This window comes from Bos indicus x Bos taurus, chromosome 15, assembly GCF_003369695.1.
Source record: "Bos indicus x Bos taurus breed Angus x Brahman F1 hybrid chromosome 15, Bos_hybrid_MaternalHap_v2.0, whole genome shotgun sequence".
Classification (NCBI taxonomy): Eukaryota; Metazoa; Chordata; class Mammalia; order Artiodactyla; family Bovidae; genus Bos; species Bos indicus x Bos taurus.
The window spans coordinates 44,538,954-44,561,984 of NC_040090.1; the positions used below are offsets into that span (position 1 = coordinate 44,538,954).

Genomic DNA, 23,031 nt, shown 5'->3' on the forward strand with positions numbered 1-23,031 from the left:
GATCTGAGAAGACATTTGGAATAGAACTTAGAAACTGACTGAATATTAAAGATCAAAGAGGAGGAAGAGTTGAAGATAACACATTTTATGCTTCGAAGGACAGTGCAGTCTCCAGCAGAGATAAGTATGTAAGATGTCCAACTGGAAATAGGGATGATTATAGATGCCAGACTAGGATTTTGGAGACAAGTAAAGACTGAAAATATCATTTGGGAATCCTAAGCATTAAAGATAATCAGAGCTATGGGAATGGAGAGCTAGTTGCAGAGAGGAAATAGAAAGAGCACAGAATAAAGAATGAGCAGCAGCCAGCCTTAGGCTCCTCACCCTAAGGAGAGGGTAGGTGAGAAGGTGGCTGTGTAATGAGACATGACTGAGAGACCTGGAGGTACGTGACCTCTATCTCCCCCGGGAAGGAAGAAGCAAAGGTACCTGTCGGTGGTTGGGAACACGGAAGGTTAGTGTTAGGCTTTGCTACCAAATGGCCAAGTTGTCAGGGCTTACCTGTTGCTGGTTGCCTTTGAATGATGAAATTCCAGGAATTTTCATGGAGAAAGCATATACCTGGGGGGCTGTTCCTGGAGTCTGTTCTTTTCCACCCTCTATTTATCTCTACATGTCCCAGTATTGTGTTGATTTGATTACAGTAGCTTTGTAGCATGTTCTGACAAAATGTTGTCCACTGAAGAAGGGAATGGCAAACAACTTCAGTATTCTTGCCTCGGGAATCCCATGAACAGTATGAAAAGGCAAAAAGATATGACACTGAAAGATGAGCCCCGCAGGTCAGTAAGTGTCCAATATACTACTGGGAAAGAGCAGAGATATAGCTCCAGAAAGAATAAAGAGTCTAGGCCAAAGTGGAAATGACGCTCTGTTGTGGATGTGTCTGGTGATGAAAGTAAAGTCAGATACTATAATGAACAATATTCCGTAGGAACCTGGAATGTTAGGTCCATGAATCAAGGTAAATAGGACATGGTTAAGCAGGAAATGGCAAGAGTGAACATCAACATTTTAGGAATCAGTGAACTAAAATGGATGGGAATGGGTGAATTTAATTCAAATGATCATTATACCTACTACTGTGGGCAAGAATCCCTTAGAAGAAATGAAATAGCCCTCATAGTCAACAAGAGTCCAAAATGCAGTACTTGGGTGCAATCTCGAAAACGACAGAATGATCTTGGTTTGTTTCCAAGGCAAACCATTCAGCATCACAGTAATCCCAAACATTAATGCCAAAAAAGCTGAAGTTGATTGGTTCTATGAAGACCTACAAGACCTTCTAGAACTAACACCCAAAAAAGATGTCCTTTTCATAATAGGGGGTTGGAATGCAAAAGCAGGAAGTCAAGAGATACCTGGAGTAACAGACAAGTTGGGCCTTGGAATATAAAATGAAACAGGGTAAAGGCTAATAGTGTATTGCTAAGAGAACACACTGGTCACAGCAAACACCCTCTTCCAATAACACAAGAGATGACTCTATACATGGACGTCACCAGATGCTGAATACCGCAAACAGATTGATTATGTTCTTTGCAACTGAAGATGAAAAAGCTCTGTACGTTCAACAAAAACAAGACCTGGAGCTGACTGTGGTGCAGATCATCAGCTTCTTATTGCAAAATTCAGGCTTAAATTGAAGAAAATAGGGGAAACCACTAGACCTTTCAGGTATGACCTACGTCAGATCTCTTATGATTATACAGTGTGACTAACAGATTCAAGGGATTAGATCTGGTAGACTGAGTGACTGGAGAACTATGGAGGGAAGTTTGTAACAGGAGGAGGTGACCAAAACCATCCTCAAGAGAAAGAAGTGCAGGAAGACAAAGTGGTTATCAGGCCTTACAAATAGCTGAGAAAAGAAGAGAAGCAAAAGTCAAAGGGGAAAGGAAAAGATATACCCAACTGAATGCAAAGTTCCAGAGACTAGCAGGGAGAGATTAAGGAAGCCCTCTTAACTGAACAGTGCAAAGAAATAGAGGAAAACAATATAATGGGAAAGACTAGAGATCTCAAGAAAACTGGAGATACCAAGGGAACATTTCATGTGAAGATGGGCATAATAAAAGACAGAAATGGTATGGACCTAACAGAATCAGAAGAGATTAAGAAGAGGTGGTGAAAATACACAGAAGAACTATACAAAAAAGATCTTAATGACCCAGACAACCATGATGGTATGGTCACTCACCTAGAGCCAGACATCCTGGAATGTGAAGTCAAGTTGGCCTTAGGAAGCATTACTACAAACAAAGCAGTGGAAGTGATGGAATTCCAGCTGAAGTATTTCAAATCCTAAAAGATGATGCTTTTAAATTGTTGCCCTCAATATGCCAACAAATTTGGAAGACTCAGTAGTGGCCACAGGACTGGAAAAGTCGGTTTTCATTCCAGTCCCAAAGAAAGGCAAGGCCAAAGAACGTTCAAATTAATGTACAATTGCACTAATTTCACATGCTATCAAAGTAATTCTCAAAATCCTTTAAGCTCAGCTTTAACAGTATGTAAACCGAGAACTTCCAGAGGCACAAGCTGGATTTAGAAAAGGCAGAGAAACCAGAGATCAAATTGACAGCATTCATTGAATCATAGAAAAAGCAAGGTAATTCTAAAAAAACATTTACCTCTGCTTCATTGACCACGCTAAAGCCTTAGACTGTGTGATCATAACAAACTGTGGAAAATTCTTAAAGAGATGGTGATAGCAGACCACCTTACCTGTCCCTTGAGAAACCTGTATGCAGGACAAGAGGCAACAATTAGAACCAGACATGAAACAAAGGACTGATTCAGAGAGTTGGGACGGAGTATGTCAAAGCTGTTTATTGTCACCCTGCTTATTTAACTTATATATGGAGTACATCATGAGGAATGCTGGGCAGGATAACTCACAAGCTGGAATCAAGATTGCCAGGAGAAGTAACAACCTCAGATATGCAGAGGTTACCACTCTAATGGCAGAAAGCAAAGAGGTACTAAAGAGCCTCTTGATGAGAGTAAAAGAGGAGAATGAAAAGCTGGCTTAAAATTCAACATTCACAAAACTAAGATCATGCCATCCAGTCCCCATCACTTCATGACAAATAGAAGGGGAAAAAGTGGAAACAGTGACAGATTATATTTTCTTGGGCTCCAGAATCACTTGTGGAAGGTAACTGCAGCCATGAAATTAAAAGACACCTGCTTCTTGGAAGGAAAGCTATGAGAAACCTAGAGAGCATGTTAAAAAGCAGAAACATGACTTTGCTAAGAAAAGTCCGTCTAGTCAAAGCTGTGGTTTTTCCAGTGGTCATGTATGGATGTGAGAGTTGGACCACAAGGAAGGCTGAGTGCCAAAGAATTGATGCTTCCAAACTGTGGTGCTGAAGACTCTTGAGAATCCCTTGGATTCCAAGGAAATCAAACCAGTCAATCCTACAGGAAATTAATCCTGAATATTCATCAGAAGGACTGATGCTGAAGCTGAAGCTCCAACACTTTGGCTACCTGTTGCAAAGACTCAATTCATTTTAAAAGACCCTGATACCAGGGAAGATGGAGGGCAGGAAGAGAAGGGAGCAACAAAGGATGAGATGGTTGGATGGTATCACCAACTCAGTGGACATGAGTTTGAGCAAATTCCAGGAGATAGTGAAGGACAGGGAAGCCTGGCGTGCTGCAGTCCATGGGGTCGCAAAAAGTCGGACATGACTTAGTGACTAAACAACAGAAGCATTTTCTGATATCTACTAGGGTGAATCAGTCTCCCTACGCTTTCTTTTCACATATTTTCTAGGCAGGTTACCAGCATTTATTCTTCCAAAGTTATGAGATCATTTTAAAAATGTAAAGAAAAACAGAAGTCTTATTTGAGCAACCTAATTGTAATTGCTGGCTTCCCTGGTGGCCCAGACTGTAAAGAATCTGCCTGCAATGCAGGAGACCCTGGTTCGATCCCTGGGTCTGAAAGATCCCCTGGAGAAGGGAATAGCAACCCACTCCAGTACTCTTGCCTGGAGAGTCCCATGGACAGAGGAGCCTGGAGGACTACAGTCCACAGGGTCGCAAAGAGTCAGGCATGACTAACACGACAATAACAACAGCAACAATTGTAATTGCATTAGATTTAGATATTATTTAGGGGCAGTTTGATATTAAATCTTTCTAATCAAGAATCTATTTGCATTTTCATCTCATTTTATCTATTTTAGTAAGATTTTACGCTTTTCATATATAGATTCATCTCTTTCTTGTTAAATATATCTCTAAATATTATATAAATTTGTTAATACAATTTTCAACTTCTAGATTTTAATTACTAGAAGAAACCTCCTACTTTTTGCATATCTATATTCTATTTGGCCATCTTGCCATATTCATTTATTTCTAGTGGTTTTTTCCCTCCAGATTCTTGGGTTTCCTATGATATATTATCTTAGCAGCAAAAAAGGAAGACTTTATTTTATCTCTTCTTTTCCAATGTTCTTGCCACTTTTATTATTATTACTGTTATTATTTTCTCACCTTCTTTTCATTTGCTAAAACTTCCAACACAGTTGTAAAAAGAAATAAAAGAAATAGTGATGGTGAGTATCCTTATATGGTTACTGATGTCGTAGAAACCAATTTGATGTTTTAACATTGGATTTATTATTGGTTTTTATAAATGGTCTTTATTTTATGTTAAATTCTTTCTCTTCCTATTTAATTTGTTCTATTAGTACTAGCTGCAATATTTTATCAAATGCCTTTTCACCAACTCTTACTCTGTATTTCCTCCAGTTTTTTGACATCACAAGTTAACATACATCCCGTGTATGAACCACCACAGCATTCCCAAAGAAAGCTCTACTTTGGTTCCCTTAATGCACTGTTTGCTGTTTTACATCACATGTTTGCATTGCATAAGTGATAGTAGCCTGTACTTTTCTTTTTTTATAAGCTCTTCATCATATGTCAGTATTGAACATACATCAGTTTTACAAAAATAGTTGGAATACCGACCTTTTTCTGTGGTATAGAATAGTTTGAATAACACTGAAAATGTCACAAGATGAAAATTCTTTAAAGGTTACATAAAATTTAGCTGTAAAACCATTCGTTCTTTGGACTGTTTTCAGTGGTTGATTTCTACATAGTTTTTAGTTATTTCTACAGTAATTGACCTTTATTTCCTTTGCATTCATTTGAGCTTTTATCTTTATTAATTTTTAGTTCCTGATTTTCCCAGATTTTGGTTTATTTTGTAGGGTTTATTTTTTAAGATGTGTACTGAGTTCTGTAACTTTTCATCTTTAATAACGAAGACATGAAGCTGCTTTCCTCCAAGTACAGCTTCATTGAGTCCCCAAAATTTGATGTAAATATTTTCTTTTTCATTACTCTTTAGATAGCTTGTAATTTCTTTTTAAATTCCTCTTTGATCCAAAGTATCTAAGAGTGTCTTTCTTCTCTCTGAGTGTTTCAGTGGGATCTTCAGATATGTATTTAAGTGTTTTGTCAGTCACCCAGTCATGTCTGACTCTTTGCAACCGCATGGACTATAGCCCGCCAGGCTTCTCTGTCCATGGAATTTTCCAGGCAAGAATACTGAAGTGGGTTGCCATTTCCTTCTCATATATATATGTATAAAACATCTTTAAAAATTAAAGACATAACGCAGCCAGGGGCTTTTGATCAGTGTGAAGCAGTTTTTCCTAAAGTAGAGAAATGAGCTGCATTGGTTTTTGGCCTATGAGGCCTTATCACAGTAAAGAAAGATTTTCTGTGGGCTCTTTGAAGAATTGTGACTAGCTCTCACAAATTTCTAGGTAGGGAATCACTCAGCAGGCAATTACATTTTTTTTCCCGACCTTTGCTGAAAAAACATCTATACAACTTTTCATTAAAGTATTTTTACAATTTAAAAAAAAATTCCAGAAAAATAATGGATCCTGAGTATGGTGTTAAAATTGGAGTTAGGGTTTTCTTTAAGTAAAGTACACAAGTAGTGCAACATATAACAGCTGATTCATGTTGAAAAAGTGAAATGCTTTTATAGACAATCATCTTTTTCATGTATGTTCAAGTCAAAAGTATAAACCCTTTTTCCCTCACAGACGGAATACGCAAGGTTTGAGAATGGCCGATTTGTCTACCGAATAAACCGCTCCCCAATGTGTGAATATATGATCAACTTCATCCACAAGCTCAAACACTTACCAGAGAAATATATGATGAACAGTGTTTTGGAAAACTTCACAATTTTATTGGTAACTGTTTTGTCTCTTTCCTGTTTTGTCAGACTCAGCCATGAAGCTGCCAGGGAAGAGGGGCCTGGGTGGGTCTGGGTCCCAGGTGGTCAGTCAGCAGCTGAATTCATGCATCCGTAAGGCAAACTTGGTTTGGCTCAGGTTTGTGAAAGAGAAGGGCTCTCATCTGGCTGGGCTTTCTATGCTTGGCAGAACTGGAATTTGGGGAAGGCAGATAGGGGTAATGAAACTAGATTCTCAATTCTGGTTGCAGATTAGAGAAACCTGAAGAATGTCTTAAAAATCCTGATAGCAGGACTACACCCTAGATCAGTAAACTTAGGAGCTCTGAGGATAGGACACTGGCACATATTTTTCTAAAGTTCCCCAGGTTATCCCAGCAGCAGCTAAACTGAAGTCTCAGCTGCCCCATAGTATACAAACCATAAATGAGGCAAAAGCTGAGTCAGCAGGTTTGTACTTAAGGCATACCTACACTCATTTCAGGAAGGGTTTACAAGGCCTTATTATAAGTAGCATATATTAATATAGCAAAATGTAAACTCTCTTACCAGGAGAAATATTAACTAGAATATAATGGCATAACCAGGAGCAGGAGAGGGGGAGAATATTTATGGGCTGAAAAGTATGGTCAAAACTTAACAGGCAGCTAAAGAGCAAGGAAAAACCAGTAGTGCTCAAGGTCCATGGTGGGAAAATTGTCCAGTTCCCTTGGGCAATGCTCTGTGTGTGTGTGTTTTTTTCTTCCCCAAATATTTAACTTTAAAACAATTTCTCGTGGAGACTTCATTTGGTGACTTAGGAAGGTTAATAAGTACAATGTTCTTCTCAAAATACACCCATAAAATATGTAGTAATGGATTTCATAAGGCTCGTTTTTCAAAAAATAACATTCCTTGGTTAAACCAAAGGCAAAATGCCAAAACAAAATTCAGTGGAAGCAATTTTGCTAAAAGGGGCAGCAGGACAGTATTGTAGTAAAATATTCAGCCCTCTGAAGGCCTGCTTTGTTATTCTTTGTTACCAGACTTTAGAATTAGAATACTTGAAGAGCAGGAATTTTGTACCTGGACTTTGGATCCAGTGGGACATTGTTTTCAATCAGCGTGTATGTTAGTCACTCAGTTGTGTCCAGCTCTTTATGATTCCATCGACCACAGCCTGCCAGGCTCCTCTGTCCATGAAATTCTCCAGGCCAGAACACTGAAGTGGGTAGCCATTCCCTTCTCCAGGGCATTTTCCCGATCCAGGGATCAAACCCAGGTCTCATGCATTGCACACAGATTCTTTCCCATCTGAGCCACCAGGGAAGCCCTGTAATGTACTGGTAAAAAAGAAAGAAAATAATAGGCTGTCCCCTAGTTTCTCCCAAAACCCTGATTTATGGTTTTTGCCCATTTTTTATGATGTAAATATACCTTCCCTGGGCACTTTGAAGCTACAGTGGTCATCTAGCTCGTGAAATTCCTCAATATATAACAATTACATTCAAAGCTAGTAGGAACCAGTTCCTGTATACCACTGTAAAAATAAATACATAAATAAAAATTAAGAGTGTTAAAACCTTCTGTGTATTGGATTCATCCAGGACACTTTTAAAAATTCAGGGGACTTCCCTGGTGATCCATTGTCTAAGGCTCCAGGCTCCCAATGCAGGGGGCCGAGGTTCAATCCCTGGTCAGGGAACTAGATCCCACATGCTGCAGCTAAGACCCCAGTGCAGCCAAATAAGTAAATGTTCTTTAAAAAATTCTGAAGGATGGAACCGAGCAACAGGGTTTTGTTTATTTTTACTGCTCCCCAGGTAGTTCTGGCGTGCAGCCAGGCATTGCTCTAAGGGATTGGTGAGTGAGCCACAGGGGGCCTCAGTTCACAGACACGTGATTATGGGCAGACATAGGCAGACAGATGGTTTTGTATATTGTTTTCATTTATTCCAAGGAGAGAATCTCAGTGGATTCTCCTGTGTCCATGTCCCTCTGAAACGTGGAAGCTAGTCATCTGGGAGAAAGTTTAAAAAATATATCCTTCACTAACTCTTCATTATTATCCTTTGCTTTAATGATCTTTGGTGAAAATTGAGCAGTTCAAGGTTTAGGATGCTGGCAGGTACTTGGCTGTAGATGCTTTTTGTTGCTACTTAAGGACATACGAATCACCTTAGTGCTCAGATGAGCAGAAGGTGAGTGTGGCATCCTTATGTGGAGGTTAAATAACCTCAGAAGTTAAGCAAAACTCTCTGAATGGATGGCTACCCTCCCTCTCCTGGAAGGAGTCTTAGATGTTTCTTACAAATCAGTGAAACTATTTCAGCACATTAAGGAATACATCCTCAGTCCCTAAAACCCGACCTCAAATACAACCAAAGAATATATGACCTGGGACAGTTGTGAGTATCTATTACCCACGGAACCCATTAACTATTATATTGGTAATGCCTCTTTGAAAACACGGCTTCCATTCAAATAACTTACCAGGTAAAATTAATTTTAAAACATATCAACTACATAAATCCCTTTGTTATAAAGAATTAGTAGCTCTTAATAAATATGTGCTAGGAATGATATTTTTCTGTAGAAAAATGACATTAAGCCAACACTCCTGGGTAATGAAGTCATCTCACTGATAACCAGCAGAGATGGTGCTTTTCAGTGATTCCTTGGAGAGGATGGGGTTACGGACAGGGCCAGGGTGACAGCTGCTGGACATAGTTGACGTGTTTTACTAGATCATTGAATACAGAACCTGTATGTCACCAGGACCAGTTCCAGGCACTTACTGGCCTGTAGGGTAGTCTCTGGTTTCATCAGGATGACTCTGGAATTGAGGTGACCCTGTAGGTTCAGGGCCCTAATAATGGCAGTCAGGCCAAGGAAGACATTAACTGAATTGTGGGCCAAGGATTCCAGTCATCTTTCAAGGTCGTACTTTGACATACAGCTTGCTAGAAACATTTTTTTCTTTCCTCCTTCATCTCAAGCAAGAAGCATAAATAGGATATAGGATATATTCTTTCATAGAAAGTTTTTAAGAAGGTCAGCTAGATCACAGAGGTTCCAGGCACAATGCTGAATCTTCTGTAGGTTATGAAATTCTCACTGCGGAACTGTGAGGTCATTTGTATTCCCATTTTATGGATAGAGGAATGTTAAGCCTCCCTGAGGTCAAAGAGCCAGTGATAGACATAAATTAAGATTTGAATTGATAGAAAAGATACTTTCCAGGGTATGTCGTGGTCATGGAATGAGAAGACTTGGGTTTAGGACCCAGTTCTACCTATGACCTTGGTTAAGTGACTTAAAATCTCCAGACCTCATTTTTCCTCCATTTACAAAGTGCTCAAGTCTGCCCTCTCCACTTCATTGGTTACTGAGAGTGTTTTCATTTGTTCAGCTAAACTGTGGTGAGGTTTGCTAGCTGCTGCAATGCAGCGCAAATAAAACACAGGAAACGTGAGCCTGATGAGGGAACGAGGCAGATAAATAGATGATGACCTTGCAAGGCCATCAGGGCTGTGGTACACTTGTGAAAAAGAGTAATTGAACTGCCTGAGCAGGCACCTGTAGTTTGAGTGAGGTAGGGAATCCTCAGGGATGTTAAAAGATGATGTTTAAGTTGCCTTGATGGCTAAGCAGATGCATTTTTCAGCTTTACCAAGAAAAGGGTCATTCGACGGGTGCATACTGACGTGTCAGGCGCAGAGCTGCGGCATACTGGACAGTCGGGGCAGGCACCGTGGGGTCTGGTGAGAGAGGTGGGCGTTTGTCAAGCACAGGGAGTCACCAGATGCATGACTCAGCTGTGGCAGATGGTTGATAAAGGTCGGTGCATGGTGCCAAGAGGTGTGTAATGAGAGGTCAGGGAGGGCTTCTCTGAGCAACAAACAACGGAAAGGTGTCTGCCAGGTGGCTAAATAGGCAGAGAGGGGAGAGAATACTGCGTGTAGGAGGAAATGCAGCACTGGGAGGACTGGAAACAGCAGTGTGCCTGGCATAGGGAGAAAGAGGAGGGCTGCAAGCAGGGTGCTGGGCAGGTAGGACCAGCCGGACTGGGCCCTGTCTCTCTCATGCTCATCCTTGTAGGATGAGAACAGGCTTTCTCTTCATCCTGAATTTCAAAAGAGTCCATTCAGGTTTTAAGCAGGAGGGTGGTGGTGTCAGATTTCTCTCTCTTTCAAGGTCACAGTGGCTGCTGTGTGCAGATGGAACTGGTGCCCAGCAAGGGTGACTCCTGGTAGGGGAGTCCAGATCAGGTTTGCTGGTACCTTGGGTTGTGGCAGTGGGGAAGAAAAGATAGATTAAGAACTCTTGAGGAGGTAAAAGCAGCAGAACATGACATTTGTTTGGATGTGGGGATGAGGGAGAGAGATTTCAGTCATGAAAGACTTGCACACTTGGAGTATTTGATCTGTAAGGGAAGTGGCAGGGAGTGAGACTAGAAAAGCAGGTGGATGTTAGTATTGGAAAAACTTTATTACCCAGAAAAAAATAGATGATTCATCATTGTATGCATTCATTTATTTAGAGCAGCATGGCATAACAGGTAAGAAAAAGGTCTTCAGAGTCAGAAGATGTGGGTTTTTTGTTGACATTGAAAGTGAAAGTGAAGGTCACTCAGTTGTGTCTCACCCTTGCTATCCCATGGACTATACAGTCCGTGGAATTCTCCAGGCCAGAATACTGGAGTGGGTAGCCTTTCCCTTCTCCAGGGGATCTTCCCAACCCAGAGATCAAACTCAGGTCTCATATTGCAGGCGGATTCTTTACCAGCTGAGCTACAGGGGAAGCTCAAGAATACTGGAGTGGGTAGCCTATCCCTTCTCCAGCGGATCTTCCCGACCCAGGAATCGAACTGGAGTCTTCTGTATTGCAGGCAGATTCTTTACCAGCTGAGCTAGGAGGGAAGCACCTCGTTGACTTTAGTACAACCTTAAACAAATTAACCCCAAGCATCCTCCATTGTCAAACGGGAATGAAATGATACCTGCTGCTGGAGTTGGAATATTACATGAGATTCTTCCTGCAGAGTGTTCAATACTGAGGAGATGCATAGCTAACAGTCAACAGATGGTGGCTGTTATTCTGTGAATTTCCATCCATTCAGCAAATACAGTAGACCCTTGAACTGCATAGGTTTGAACTGCATGACTGTTCTTTTACTCAGCACTTGCTTCACTGAGTCCAGGCACTACATGTTAAAGTAGTGGTGAGTTAAGTCACTCACAGAGCTATGTCTCCCATTGACTATTGTGCAACAAAATTTAGTAAAGTTCAGGGATAAGATAGGAAACAGTTCCCAGGATAAATGACTGTCCTATGGGACAGAATTATAGAAAATTCTCTATGTTGTTAAAAAAAAAAGTCACAGCCTTCCCCGCTCAAAAAAAACTCACACTAATTCTTGTGGTGTCTTCTTAGGCTCAGATTATGAATGAGACCGCATCTTTAAGGTCTTTCTTACATATGGTAACTAAACTTAGATAGGATTTAAGTTGGACCCTTAGTATCCTGAGTTTGTGCAGGAGGGGGCAGAGTGAGGCTGAATAGATCTCTAATTAGCCGACTTTTTGAACTTTAGACTCTGTATCCGTCTCCGAGTAAACCATTTCATCATGGTACAGGTGGAATATTTTTATTCATGTGGTGTTTGATACAGATATATATGTGTGTGTGTATATATATAAAACTTGTAAAAATTTTATTGAAGTGTAGGGGATTTATAATGTGTTAATTTCTGCTATACAGCAAAGTGATTCAGTTATACATACATACATATATACATGTACTTTCTTTTTCACAATCTTTTCCATTTACACTTTTTTTTTAACAGGTGGTAACAAACAGGGATACACAAGAAACTCTCCTGTGCATGGCCTGTGTATTTGAAGTTTCAAATAGTGAACATGGAGCACAGCATCATATTTACAGGCTTGTAAAGGACTAAGCGTGGTTATTTATATATATAGATATCTGTATATACACACACACGTATGTGCACACACACACACACTCTCTCCATGATCGAACGACTGACTGTAAACCTCACCATGCAGGGGTGCTGCCCTGGCCCTGAGGTCACCCCGATTTTTCTAAATCCTGTTTGAAGTCATTTTTTCATGTGTTCATACTCATTGTAGCTGTGAAGTTCTGGTACAGTTGTAAAAAGAGAAATTGAGTTGTTTCTGTGTGTTATTCAGATCCACAGCCCACGATTCCTCGGAAAGGTGAACCTTAAGAACCCAAGTCTCTGTCTGCAGAGACCTGTTTCTCATTGTGGTAGGAAAAAAAATTGAGACAGAGCATTTGCCATTGGACATTTACAGCGTTTATACAAATGTATTTAGTGTGTTTTTTTTTCCAACATAAAATTCTTGTTTTAAGATACAAGTAAAATTAATCTTTAAATATAAATGTAAATTAGTACACAAAACTAAGAATCTTTAGACTTATCTTTGTAACTAATTAGGGTGGAAGTTATGAAAGAATGTAATTCACTAAATTATTTTTTAAATGAAACTCTTCTTTCCTTTTGAAACCAAATGTTAAAATATAGCCTTAAGAAATACTTGGTAGAAATATCCTAATGAGACAAATTTGTACTTTTTTCCTCAAGGTTAAAACTAATCTCCTAATCCATTAAACTCTTGAAACAGGTATTACAGAGGAAGAAAACTTCACCCCTTATCCTTAACATATATAGTATATTTAAAAAATATAAAATTGTATTGTACTAATGTGATGATTATTTAATGAAAAAAAAAGATGGCTCTTTTTGCAATAAGTAGATAAATACTGAAAATCTAAGCTTACAATGTTTATAGTCTTGTGTGTGCAGTTATATTTTATATGGACAACCAAATTTTTTTATTAAGATGAGTAAATATTTGAACCACTGAAATTTAATAACAAAAATTCAAAATTGGCATGAATACTGCACTGTGAGCTGCAAATTATGGAAAACCCTGTGGCTGGGAGAAATTTCATCAAACCAAACTTGCAAAGGCTCATCAGTTTTAGGATTTCTGCTCCCCAGAACATCACAAGCATACTCACCAGCCTGTGGATAAGTTATTTCTGGTGATCCAATATGCATATTAACCTGTTGTAACTATGTGTGTGTGTGTGTGTTTGTGTGTACATACACACATATACATATATAGTTATTCAACACTTATTTATTGAACATCTGTTCAGTGTCACTCAGTTTGCTAGGTGCTGATATATGTATTTCTCAATCTGTGTCCGTAGATCTTGGTGTATTCTCTAAGGACACCCATTTTCTTGACATCTCTCAATAAGTCACAATACTTAGTTGACTGAGGCTGAAGAGGCTCGGCTATCTATCTCTGCCCTTTCCAAACAGGTTCATTTGGGAGGTTTCCTTCCCGAGAGAGATTCAACTTTCCAACCCATGTATTCCAAAGCATTGTCCAGGCAGAGATGGTTTGGTGTGGTCACATGTCTTGTTACTTCCATACATTGGGAAGGGGACAGGGCATACTCCCCACTTTCCTGGAGGAAATTGACTTGTTGATAATCGTCAGGAATGTTAACACTACAGAACATGAAATGTCTTGCAAGTTTTAAAGCATGTCAAGACTTTTACATCAAGCCAGAAAAATAAAAAAAGACTTTGTACTGTCACATTCAAGTAACCTACACACCCTCTTCCCTTTCCCCTCAACCAACTGTGACCCTGCTTATGTATTGGCTAGTATCTGAGGTCAGGAGCATGAGGGTGTGGCTGGCTTGTGGAAACAGAATGCTGAACCAAGCCTGACCGCACCCAAACCCATGACCCTGGTCCCTGGGAAGACCAGAGGAAAAAGTGCAGAACTTTCCCCTTTTGGAATGCACATCCCTTACGTAAGCCAGCAGGATGGTGTGCATCTTCCCTCCATAAACAGACTACAGTTTGTTCCCTGATTCTGAGGGGACCTTTGAAGAGTTGACCCAGCGGCCCACCCTTCCATCTGGTCTTCGGCCCAAGTATTAAGCTTCTCCCTTGGTCATCATACTTATGACTTCTCTTGGTCACCCCTCTTCCAGGTGCTTCTTTTGCTCCCATCTCCTGCATCTTACTGAAAATTACCCCCAGTCTTCTCAGGACCTAGGGGTGCAAGTGATCTTATGTGGCTAAAAGCCAGGCCATCCCCAGAACTTCAGGGGGAGAGGTATTTGGTTCACATTCTCTCCCAGGAATGGAAGTCTTCCGTGCTGCCAGGAGGGCTCTTAGGATTTACTTTTTTCAAAGCACAAATAGACTGAGACCCTGAAACACCAGCTAGAGACTAGTTCTGTTAACTAAAGAGTAGGTCATACCCTGGCCTCACAGAGTCAGGCTGGGCCCTCTGATACTTGTCCTCTTCCTCCAAATGCCTTTGTAGTTGAGTTTGGGGTCTCCACGGATGACCTTGAGGGTTACTTTTTGCTCTTAAAACAAGTTTGCTTCTTGTCTTGTTCTAAAGGTTTCTTCAGGGCAGGTAGTTTTCCTGTCTTAACCACTGGTCCATTTCTCTGTCTCTTCTAAATTAGACCCTGGAATTAGATTTGTGTGACAACATCTAATCCAAGTCTGATTTTTGGTCTTTGACCATTCATGGCAGAGTCTTATTCATTCGTCAAGCTTTCTGAACCGTAAAGAAGCCTTTCCAAAACTCTGTCCTCACGGCTGTCTTCTGGGTGCTCCATCTCCTGGTTGACCCTCCACTACCAGGATTGATTCAGGGACATCTTGTGCTTTCACTGGAGAGTTTGGAGGCCACTTTCCACAGCCTGAGTGGGGAGAAACTAAAGAACTGATCTTTGGTCTCTTGGCATTCATTTCCCATCTTAGCAAGAGACCTAAGTAAAGTCGAGGTTTTTTCAAAACATGTCCTAGAATCCCAGAATGTCTAAGCTACCCTAGACCAGGGTTTCTCAACCCTTTCTAGACCCTGTTGACATTTGGACCAGATACTTCTTTGTGGTGCAGGGCTGTCCTGTGCCTTGTAGGAGGTTTCGCAGCATCCCTGGCCTCTGCCCACTAGACACACTCTTTCCCCACTTGTCACAATCCCAAGTGTCTCCAGACAGTGCCAAATGTCCCATGGGCCACAGAATTGCCCCTGCTTGAAAAGCACTGCCCTACATCCAAAGGTCACAAATGCCATATTTGACATCTTTTTCCTTCCATTTTATCCTGAGAAAGCTTCTCTCCTGGGAGCCTTGTTTCAGGCCATCAAGAGACAGGTAGGAATATTACTCAAATGACATTTTGTCCATGTTTCTTCCTGTTTCAGAGCTTCTACTTCACAACAGAGTCTCTCAGCTACAAGTATTCTTTCCTTCCTCCCTGGGGAAATTGGGGACAACTGGTTACCAACATCCCTATGATCAACTCATACTGCTTAAAGAGCATTTCTAATTTGCTCTTGATTCCTTATTTCATCTGGTTAGAAAATGCCACCTATTTTCATTATTTCTCATAAGGTTATTGTTCTCATAATCAGACCTTTGATCATTTTAGTGAATTTCTTCTGGCCTTCTACTTTTAGCGTTAGACTCAATGTTTTTTGTAGAATTTATAGAGACTTCTGGAACACTTCATCTTTAAGGATGGAGGAGAGAAGGATTCATTTTGTAAGAGGACTACTAGAGTTTTTCTTTACTAAGCTATGGGAGAGCACAGTCTACAGGCATACCTCGGAGGCAGCACAGGCTTGGTTCCAGAGAACCACGAAAAAGCAAATATCACAGTGAAACAAGTCACACCATGCATGTGAAAGTTAGGTTTACACTATATTGTAGTCTATTAAATGTGCAATAGTATTATGGCTAAAAAAAAATCAGTGCACATACTTTAATTAACATATTGCTGGAAAATGCCAAAACAATTACAATAGTAACTTAAAGATCACAGATCACCACATTAAAAATATGAAAATAAGGAAAAAGTTAGAATATTGTGAAAATTATCAAAACAGGACACAGAGACACAAAGTGAGCAAATGCTGTTGGAAAAATGATGCCAGTAGACTCATTTGATACAAACCCTCAATTTGTAAAAACTGCAATATTTGTGAAACGTGAGAAAACGAGGTATGCCTGTGACCTCCTCCAGTTTGTAAATGAGAGAGTTGAGACCCGGAGGAGACATGACTTGCCCAGAGTCACGTGCTGGTCAGTGACAGCTGACTAGGAAGGCTTTAGTTGCCACTAGATCCTTGGCCTTTTGGTGGGGGTTGTTCCTCTTTGGTGCTCAGTGAGGAAGAGAGGGAGAGGAAGACCCTTCTTCTGCCAGAGCAAGAGCATCCCCCAGGGTTGATGCTGCTTCTTCCTTGAGGGTCCTATTGGGGAGGCACCCACCAGCAGACAGGAAAGCTGATGAGCCTTTTCCTTACCCCGAGGACAGTTCACCTGCCACAGGCTCTGAATCAAATTTTTCTTCACAAAACATCCCAGCAGCAAAGTCCCACTCTCAGACCAGCCAAAAAAAAAAAAACCAGCCCCCATGCCCAGAACTTGATGTTACAGACCCAAGTCTTCTCTTTAGGTCTCAACACTCTAGCGGCTTTTGCAGTTTGTTTTTGTACAAACATAAATTATTTAAATCACACAAGATGACAGTCAACTTTTCAAACCAGGTACCGATCACTTGTATGATTTTTGTGTATGCTCTGGTACACTACGCCTGTGCTAACGAAGGCTAGAACCCATTTTGTGTGTTGGTGTTCACACCTGTGACATTAAGAGGATACGTCTGCATTGCTTCTTTCCTTCTGTTGATGTTTCTGTGGCGAAACCCTGCACATGTCATTTCTGAAAAGCCTTAAATCTTCGCGATGTTGCATGTAGGGTTTGCAGTGCAGAAGGCTGCCTCGGAACTGTGAGCCCTTTTGTAAGCTGGAAGCATTTCTCTTACTATTGTTACTTTTGTAGGAAGTTTTCAATTCAGAGCTGCCAAAGCGTTCAGTAAGCAGTGCCTTAGTGATACTTAGTCGTGCCGCCAGCCTTTTCTCACACCGGTTCTCTATGTCCCTTTACTAATCGGCTCAGTATTTAAAACAGAACAAGCAAGCGTTGTTTTCCATTTTGTTTTTCGTAAGCCCATTTTTCTCCATATCTATAGAAAACTGACTTCTTGGTCTGAAATCCGAAATGAACAGAAGTCAGTTCATTGACCACACCGTCCAATGTCTATACCAAAATGGAAGGTCTTGCAACTTCATAGTTTACTATGAAAAGCAAATTGTATACTTTAAATGTTGCCTTTTAAATCCACGACCAAAAACTTAGCTATTTGTGAACCTTCTGCACTCTAGCATGAAAGTGCCTTTGGTTTGAGATTCCAGCTTAGAAAAGTGCTGCCATAATCATGATAATTTGTAGAGAGACCAAAAATATTCTGAGATCACCGTAATGCCTTTGGTTTACCGGGATGAATAACCAACGACAGGCCTCTGTTCACAAGAGCACGACATGGACCCCGCCTGCTGTGCATCATACGCCGTAGGGGACCCCCCCCCCACCACTCCCAGCCCTGGAGCCCACAGCAGCAGGAGGATCCCCAGAAACTGGTATGTTTGTGTGCCATGACCCAGTACGCCATCTCTACCCATCACCCAGCCCTGCGTCCGCCCGAGGGGACTTGCACACAACCCGCAGGCTGTCAGCCAGTGGACAGATGTGACCTTCTCCGTACGCTTGTGCTCAGTCTGTAGAGCCTGCCTTTCCACTCAGATGCCAGCGCGCACTTCTCCGGTTTACGCAGTGATACCGTTTTGAAAGTTGGAAGCCTCAAACTGAGATGACAGTGCAGAACAAAAAATGGTTTAGGGTCATCACAATTGACGTGTTCTTCTTAGGGCGAAAATGTTGACTCTGAGTGTTGTCTGAATGTGCTATGAGAAACTCCCAAAGAGTACCACTCACAATTCGGAATTTTCAAAGAATGTTCCAGCCCTCTAAAGGGCAACTCTTTTAGAGTCCCTGTTGGCTTTTATCAAAACTTTGCGTAAATTGGGAAAACTGATAGAGGGGAGGAAGAGGAGTGAAAAGGACGAGAAGGCAAAAACACCAGCCAAATAAAAGCCAGGACAAAAAAAAAAGATTGTTCTTTACCAATATAGACTTTACAATGACATTAGAATCGTTGAAAGTTAGCCTCTGAATGTGTATAATCCATCTGTTTCTACCTGGTGTCTTTAAGAATACCCTCTTTGGGCTCTCTGAAACTTCAGGAGTGATTTCTATCCACACCAAGTTGTGAGTGCTCATAGAAGTTTATACAATGAAAAAAAAAAAGTCAAATGAAAAGGAAAATTGCTCAACATAAGTTATAGTTAGCTGCTTGAATTCAGCCCCTCCCTGTCATGTCAAGACTACACCACAACTTGGAAGAAATTAATCAAATATTTGTTTTCCTGTTTCCCTCTTCAACTGTTCCTGTGCTTTCTTTGGCAATAGTTTTCTCTCATTAACTCATTGCTTATATTGTTAAGAATGAAGGTTTGTGTTTAAAATGTATTGCATTGCAAAGGATAGTTTCACTGAAGTCATGCACCATTAAATAAGATGAAATATTTGTATTTATTGTCCTACTTCCTAAGATGTTAACTTGTTTTATTCTCTGTGAATTTGCATTGAGTCTGTCATATGCCCCACTCCATCATTTTAATATTTGAAATGGCATTCATTTTCCCTCTCTGTTCATCATTAAGTGGGGTCAGATTCCAAAAGATTCCACCTCTCTCAGGCTGGCTCTCTTTCGTCTGACTTCCATTGTGAAAATTTCTCATTCCCCTTTTTCTTAAGAGAGGCTGACAGAATCTAGGTATAAATCAATTGGAAACCAGTCTCTGGTTTTCTCTCTCCCTCCCTCCCTTTCTTTCTTCTTTCTCTTTTCCTTTTTGCCTCAGTCCTTTTCTGTGATTAGTTTCACTGTGTAAATTAGATATGAACTGCACTTCTTAAAAAAAATCTCCCTGTTACCTCCTTGAAAGAGTCCCTTCCGTAGGCCTTTCTCAGTAGGCTCATGACTGCAGATAAGGAAGAAAAAAACAAGTAAAAACAAAAACTACGTGCCTAAAAATGACAAAAAAAAGTTTTGTAACATTTAAAAAAGAAACCTGAATAGCCTTTAATTCGTATGAATATGCTTACATTTTATGTAAATTGGTTTTTGCCACGTGTGTTTGTTCACATTCTCAGTGACTTAATGGGATTCTCACAGTCTGTGTCTTCGTGTCACGTGTATAAAATGGGCTTGTGATGTAAGCGTTTCATCTGCTCAGTGGTTCCTTCAATATTGTACTGCTGTTGGGAGCGGGCTGAGGAGTCTGCCTTTGGGCAGTAAGCTTCCTCTTGGAGAGATTGGAGAGATGGGGGGTGGGGGGTGCAAATTCTCACATATGTTTTCTTAACCTATTTGCAGAAGCTTTCAAAAGGCATTTGGTTAAACCTCTTGGCAGTACAGTATTCTTGTATTTGTTAATGTCTGTGTTTAGGTACTGGTACCTTTTTGTTTAAAAATGTTCTAAGTGTTGGCTTTAAAGTGAATTTATCTTTAGTATGATAGTTATATGAAAATTATAGGGTTTGTGTGCAGAGAATTTTTTTATAAAGTGCTTTGTAAAAAAAAAAAAAATGTATTCTAGCTTTCGCGGTACATATGTGTGATAACTGTAATATCCATGACAGTTAAGTGCAATTATTTCATCACTCTAAAAATGCTATTTTTGTGTCAGTTCCTGCAGGTGTTTTCATGTCTTTGCAAAGTGACACATTTTGATGCCTTCTTGATAAAGTGGTAGACATTTTGTAGCTTTATAGAAACTTTGTATTCATACGGTATCAATGAAAAATAAAGAAAATGAAAGTGTGGGTCACCTTTTTTATCTGCAGAAATGTATGTTGTTGAAAATGAAAAGGTGTTTTGTGTGTTATGTGTGAATTTATGAAGGACAGAGTGCTGCTGCTGCTGCTAAGTCGCTTCAGTCGTGTCCGACTCTGTGCAAACCCATAGACGGCGGCCCACCAGGCTCCCCCGTCCCTGGGATTCTCCAGGCAAGAACACTGGAGTGGCTTGCCATTTCCTTCTCCAATGCATGAAAGGGAAAAGTGAAAGTGAAGTCGCTCAGTTGTGCCCGACTCTTCTCGACCCCATGGTCTGCAGCCTACCAGGCTCCTCCATCCATGGGATTTTCCAGGCAAGAGTACTGGAGTGGGGTGCCATTGCCTTCTCCGAAGGACAGAGTAAAGGAGGTTAAAGTAGTGATCTTTTAATGGTGTCCACTCAGCTCAGTATAGTAACTGCAGCATGAGTGTTAATGTCTATGAGGGTTTCTTCCTTTGTTTCCCTTTTTAAATTGATGTAATTGATTTACATTGTTTTAGTTTCAAGGGTGGAGCAAAGTGATTCAGTTATACATACATACATATGTATTTTTTCATATTCTTTTCCCCTGTAGGTTATTACTCTCTTTAGTAGTGTGTTAGTAAAATTGTTAGCCCGCCGTGCTCAGTGCATGCCAGGAGCCGGGGGTAGAACAGTGGATGTGAGAAAGAGGTAACTAAAGGGCGGTGGGTGCCCACACGGTGCATGCTGAGCTGTAACCCTTGCCCCGTCCTCAGGTGTGTGCAGCACACACGCACACACACACACACACACACACACACACAACAAAGCCTTGGATTCACTAAGTTTAATGCATGCTGGGCACTGGGCCAGTGTGCTGGTACAGCGTGTGACTCTCACAGCTGTCCTGATGACAGTGATGTTATCTCACACATACATGCATGCACACACACACACACACACACACACACCCCCAGCCAAGCCTTGCTCAGGAAGGGGCAGGTGGTCCAGGGTTGTGACTGGTGAGTGGTGAAGCCTTCAATAGAGCACCCTGGCTTTGACTCTTGGCCCCTGCCTTTTGACTCACTGAGACTCTGTGGAAGCCACTCGAGGCTCAGGGGCAGAAATCTGGGGGTTGGGGGACTTCCTTAAACGACAATAACCGTGGGCTTCTGATAGCAGGACCCAATGTACCCTGGGATCCTTCAGTTTGAACTAGACCTCAGGTGGTCTTGCTTCTCCCCATTTCTTTGAAATCTGAGATGCAACCTGCCTCAAATCCCAAGGCACTGTGCAAGTGGAAACAGAAAAATATTGGGTTCCATTTTCTTTGAAAGAGGCATGTGTTTAGGAAGCTGCTGTTCGAGAGAAGGAGGTTGTCCAGCGAGCTATCCAAGGCAGAGGAAAGCAAACTGGGGTGTTTTGCTGAGGCCCTGTTATATGCCAGTTCCCTTCACACTCACGACATCCTTTAACCCACATCCTCTTGAGTAAAAGAATCATTTCCAATTTTCCAATAAGGAAATGGGAGCCCAGAGAAGCTAATCCTTGTTAAGATCATAAAAGCTAGTAAGTGGCAAGAATTTAGAAGTGGAAAAGCCTCCTCCCTTGTAGTCCTGGCTCTGGTGCTGGCTGTGTGGTACTTTGGCCCTGCACTTTCTGTAAAACAAGATGCTTTTGCACATCAAAAACATCCTTGTTACTGCCTGCAGTTCTAGTTAACTTGAGTTCAGCGGAGAGAGTGGCATGCTAGGGAAACTAACATCAGTGAGGAGAGAGATTGAAGACACATGGGGGAGATTAAATAAGCCTTCTTGTAAGATTGAGAGTCAAGAAATGTCCCTAGGAACCCTGATCATTTCTTCTGCCTTACAGCCGACTGAGGACTCTCATCAGCATGGCTACTGCCTATTGACGGCTAAATTAGCTGCTGTTGTTAAGTGATCAGTGAGCAACTGATAAAGATTCCAACTCAAAAGGCACAAGTGTTGGGTAAGCTTGTGAAGCCTTAGAGTTTTTTAGTTGCCTTTGAACTTCTATTTAAAGCCGCATATGCCAGTTTTATCTAGGTGGTTGTAACTAGCAAAGAGTCAGGCTGCAAGAAGCAATTGCTGGAAGCAATGAGATGAGACGGAGAGGACTGGGGGGAGGCAAACACTTCATCTTGTGAGGCATCTGTTTCAAATGAGGCCTTACCATGGTCTCCAGGCAGAGGGATTGGACTGCTAGCCTGGAAGGTTTCGAGAAATCTGAGGTTCAGCACTCTCAGGGTTCCACCCAGATGTTCCCATTCCGTGTTTCAGTGCCCCACTCCTTATCTATTAGGGCCTCAGGAAACTTGTGAGAGCTGTAAATTCAGCTTTATTTGTAATTTCTGGCTTGATTTCTAGCACCGTCTGTCCTTCAACTGCCTGACCTAAGGATCTCTTTCAACGCTGCCAGGGAGATCTTCTATGCCATGACCTGAGTTGAGCCTGGCATTTTCTTCCTCTTTGCACCAATTGCACTTAGCAACAACCAACCTATTAATACCACCAACCAATCATAATTAACGCCACCCATCGCTCTAGCATGCTAGAGATGGTGTAAGGTAGGGCATCCCCTTCCTTGTGGAACCAATGCCAGTTTATGACAGGTGCTTAGTCATTCAGTCATGTCTGACTCTTTGTGACCCCATGGACTGTAGCTTGCCAGGCTCCTCTGTTCATGGGATTCTCCAGGCAAGATGACTGGAGTGGGTTGCCATGCCTTCCTCCAGGGGACCTTCCCAACCCAGGGATTGAACCCAAGTCTCCCGAAATCCTCAGTCAGTATTAGGGGGCTTCCCTCATAGCTCAGTTGGTAAAGAATCTGCCTGCAATGCAGGAAACCTGGGTTTGATTCCTGGGTCAGGAAAATCCTCTGTAGAAGGAAATGCCAACCCACTCCAGTATTCTTGACTGGAGAATCCCAT

At 41.3% G+C, this 23,031-nt stretch overlaps 1 protein-coding gene across 12 annotated transcripts in view; it reads left to right on the plus strand.

Annotated features, from left to right (window-relative positions):
- TEAD1 (TEA domain transcription factor 1) overlaps nucleotides 1-20,109 on the plus strand; it is a 274,391-nt gene extending 254,282 nt beyond the window's left edge. For 11 of the 12 annotated variants that reach the window (XM_027563306.1, XM_027563307.1, XM_027563309.1 and 8 more), the window contains 2 exons: nucleotides 6,090-6,242; nucleotides 12,072-20,109. In XM_027563306.1, coding sequence (XP_027419107.1) covers nucleotides 6,090-6,242; nucleotides 12,072-12,185 — 267 coding nt within the window. In that variant the 3' untranslated portion in view covers nucleotides 12,186-20,109. The remainder of the gene's footprint in view (nucleotides 1-6,089; nucleotides 6,243-12,071) is intronic. The other variant, XM_027563311.1, reaches the window with a different exon arrangement.
- Nucleotides 20,110-23,031: the final 2,922 nt, after the last annotated feature.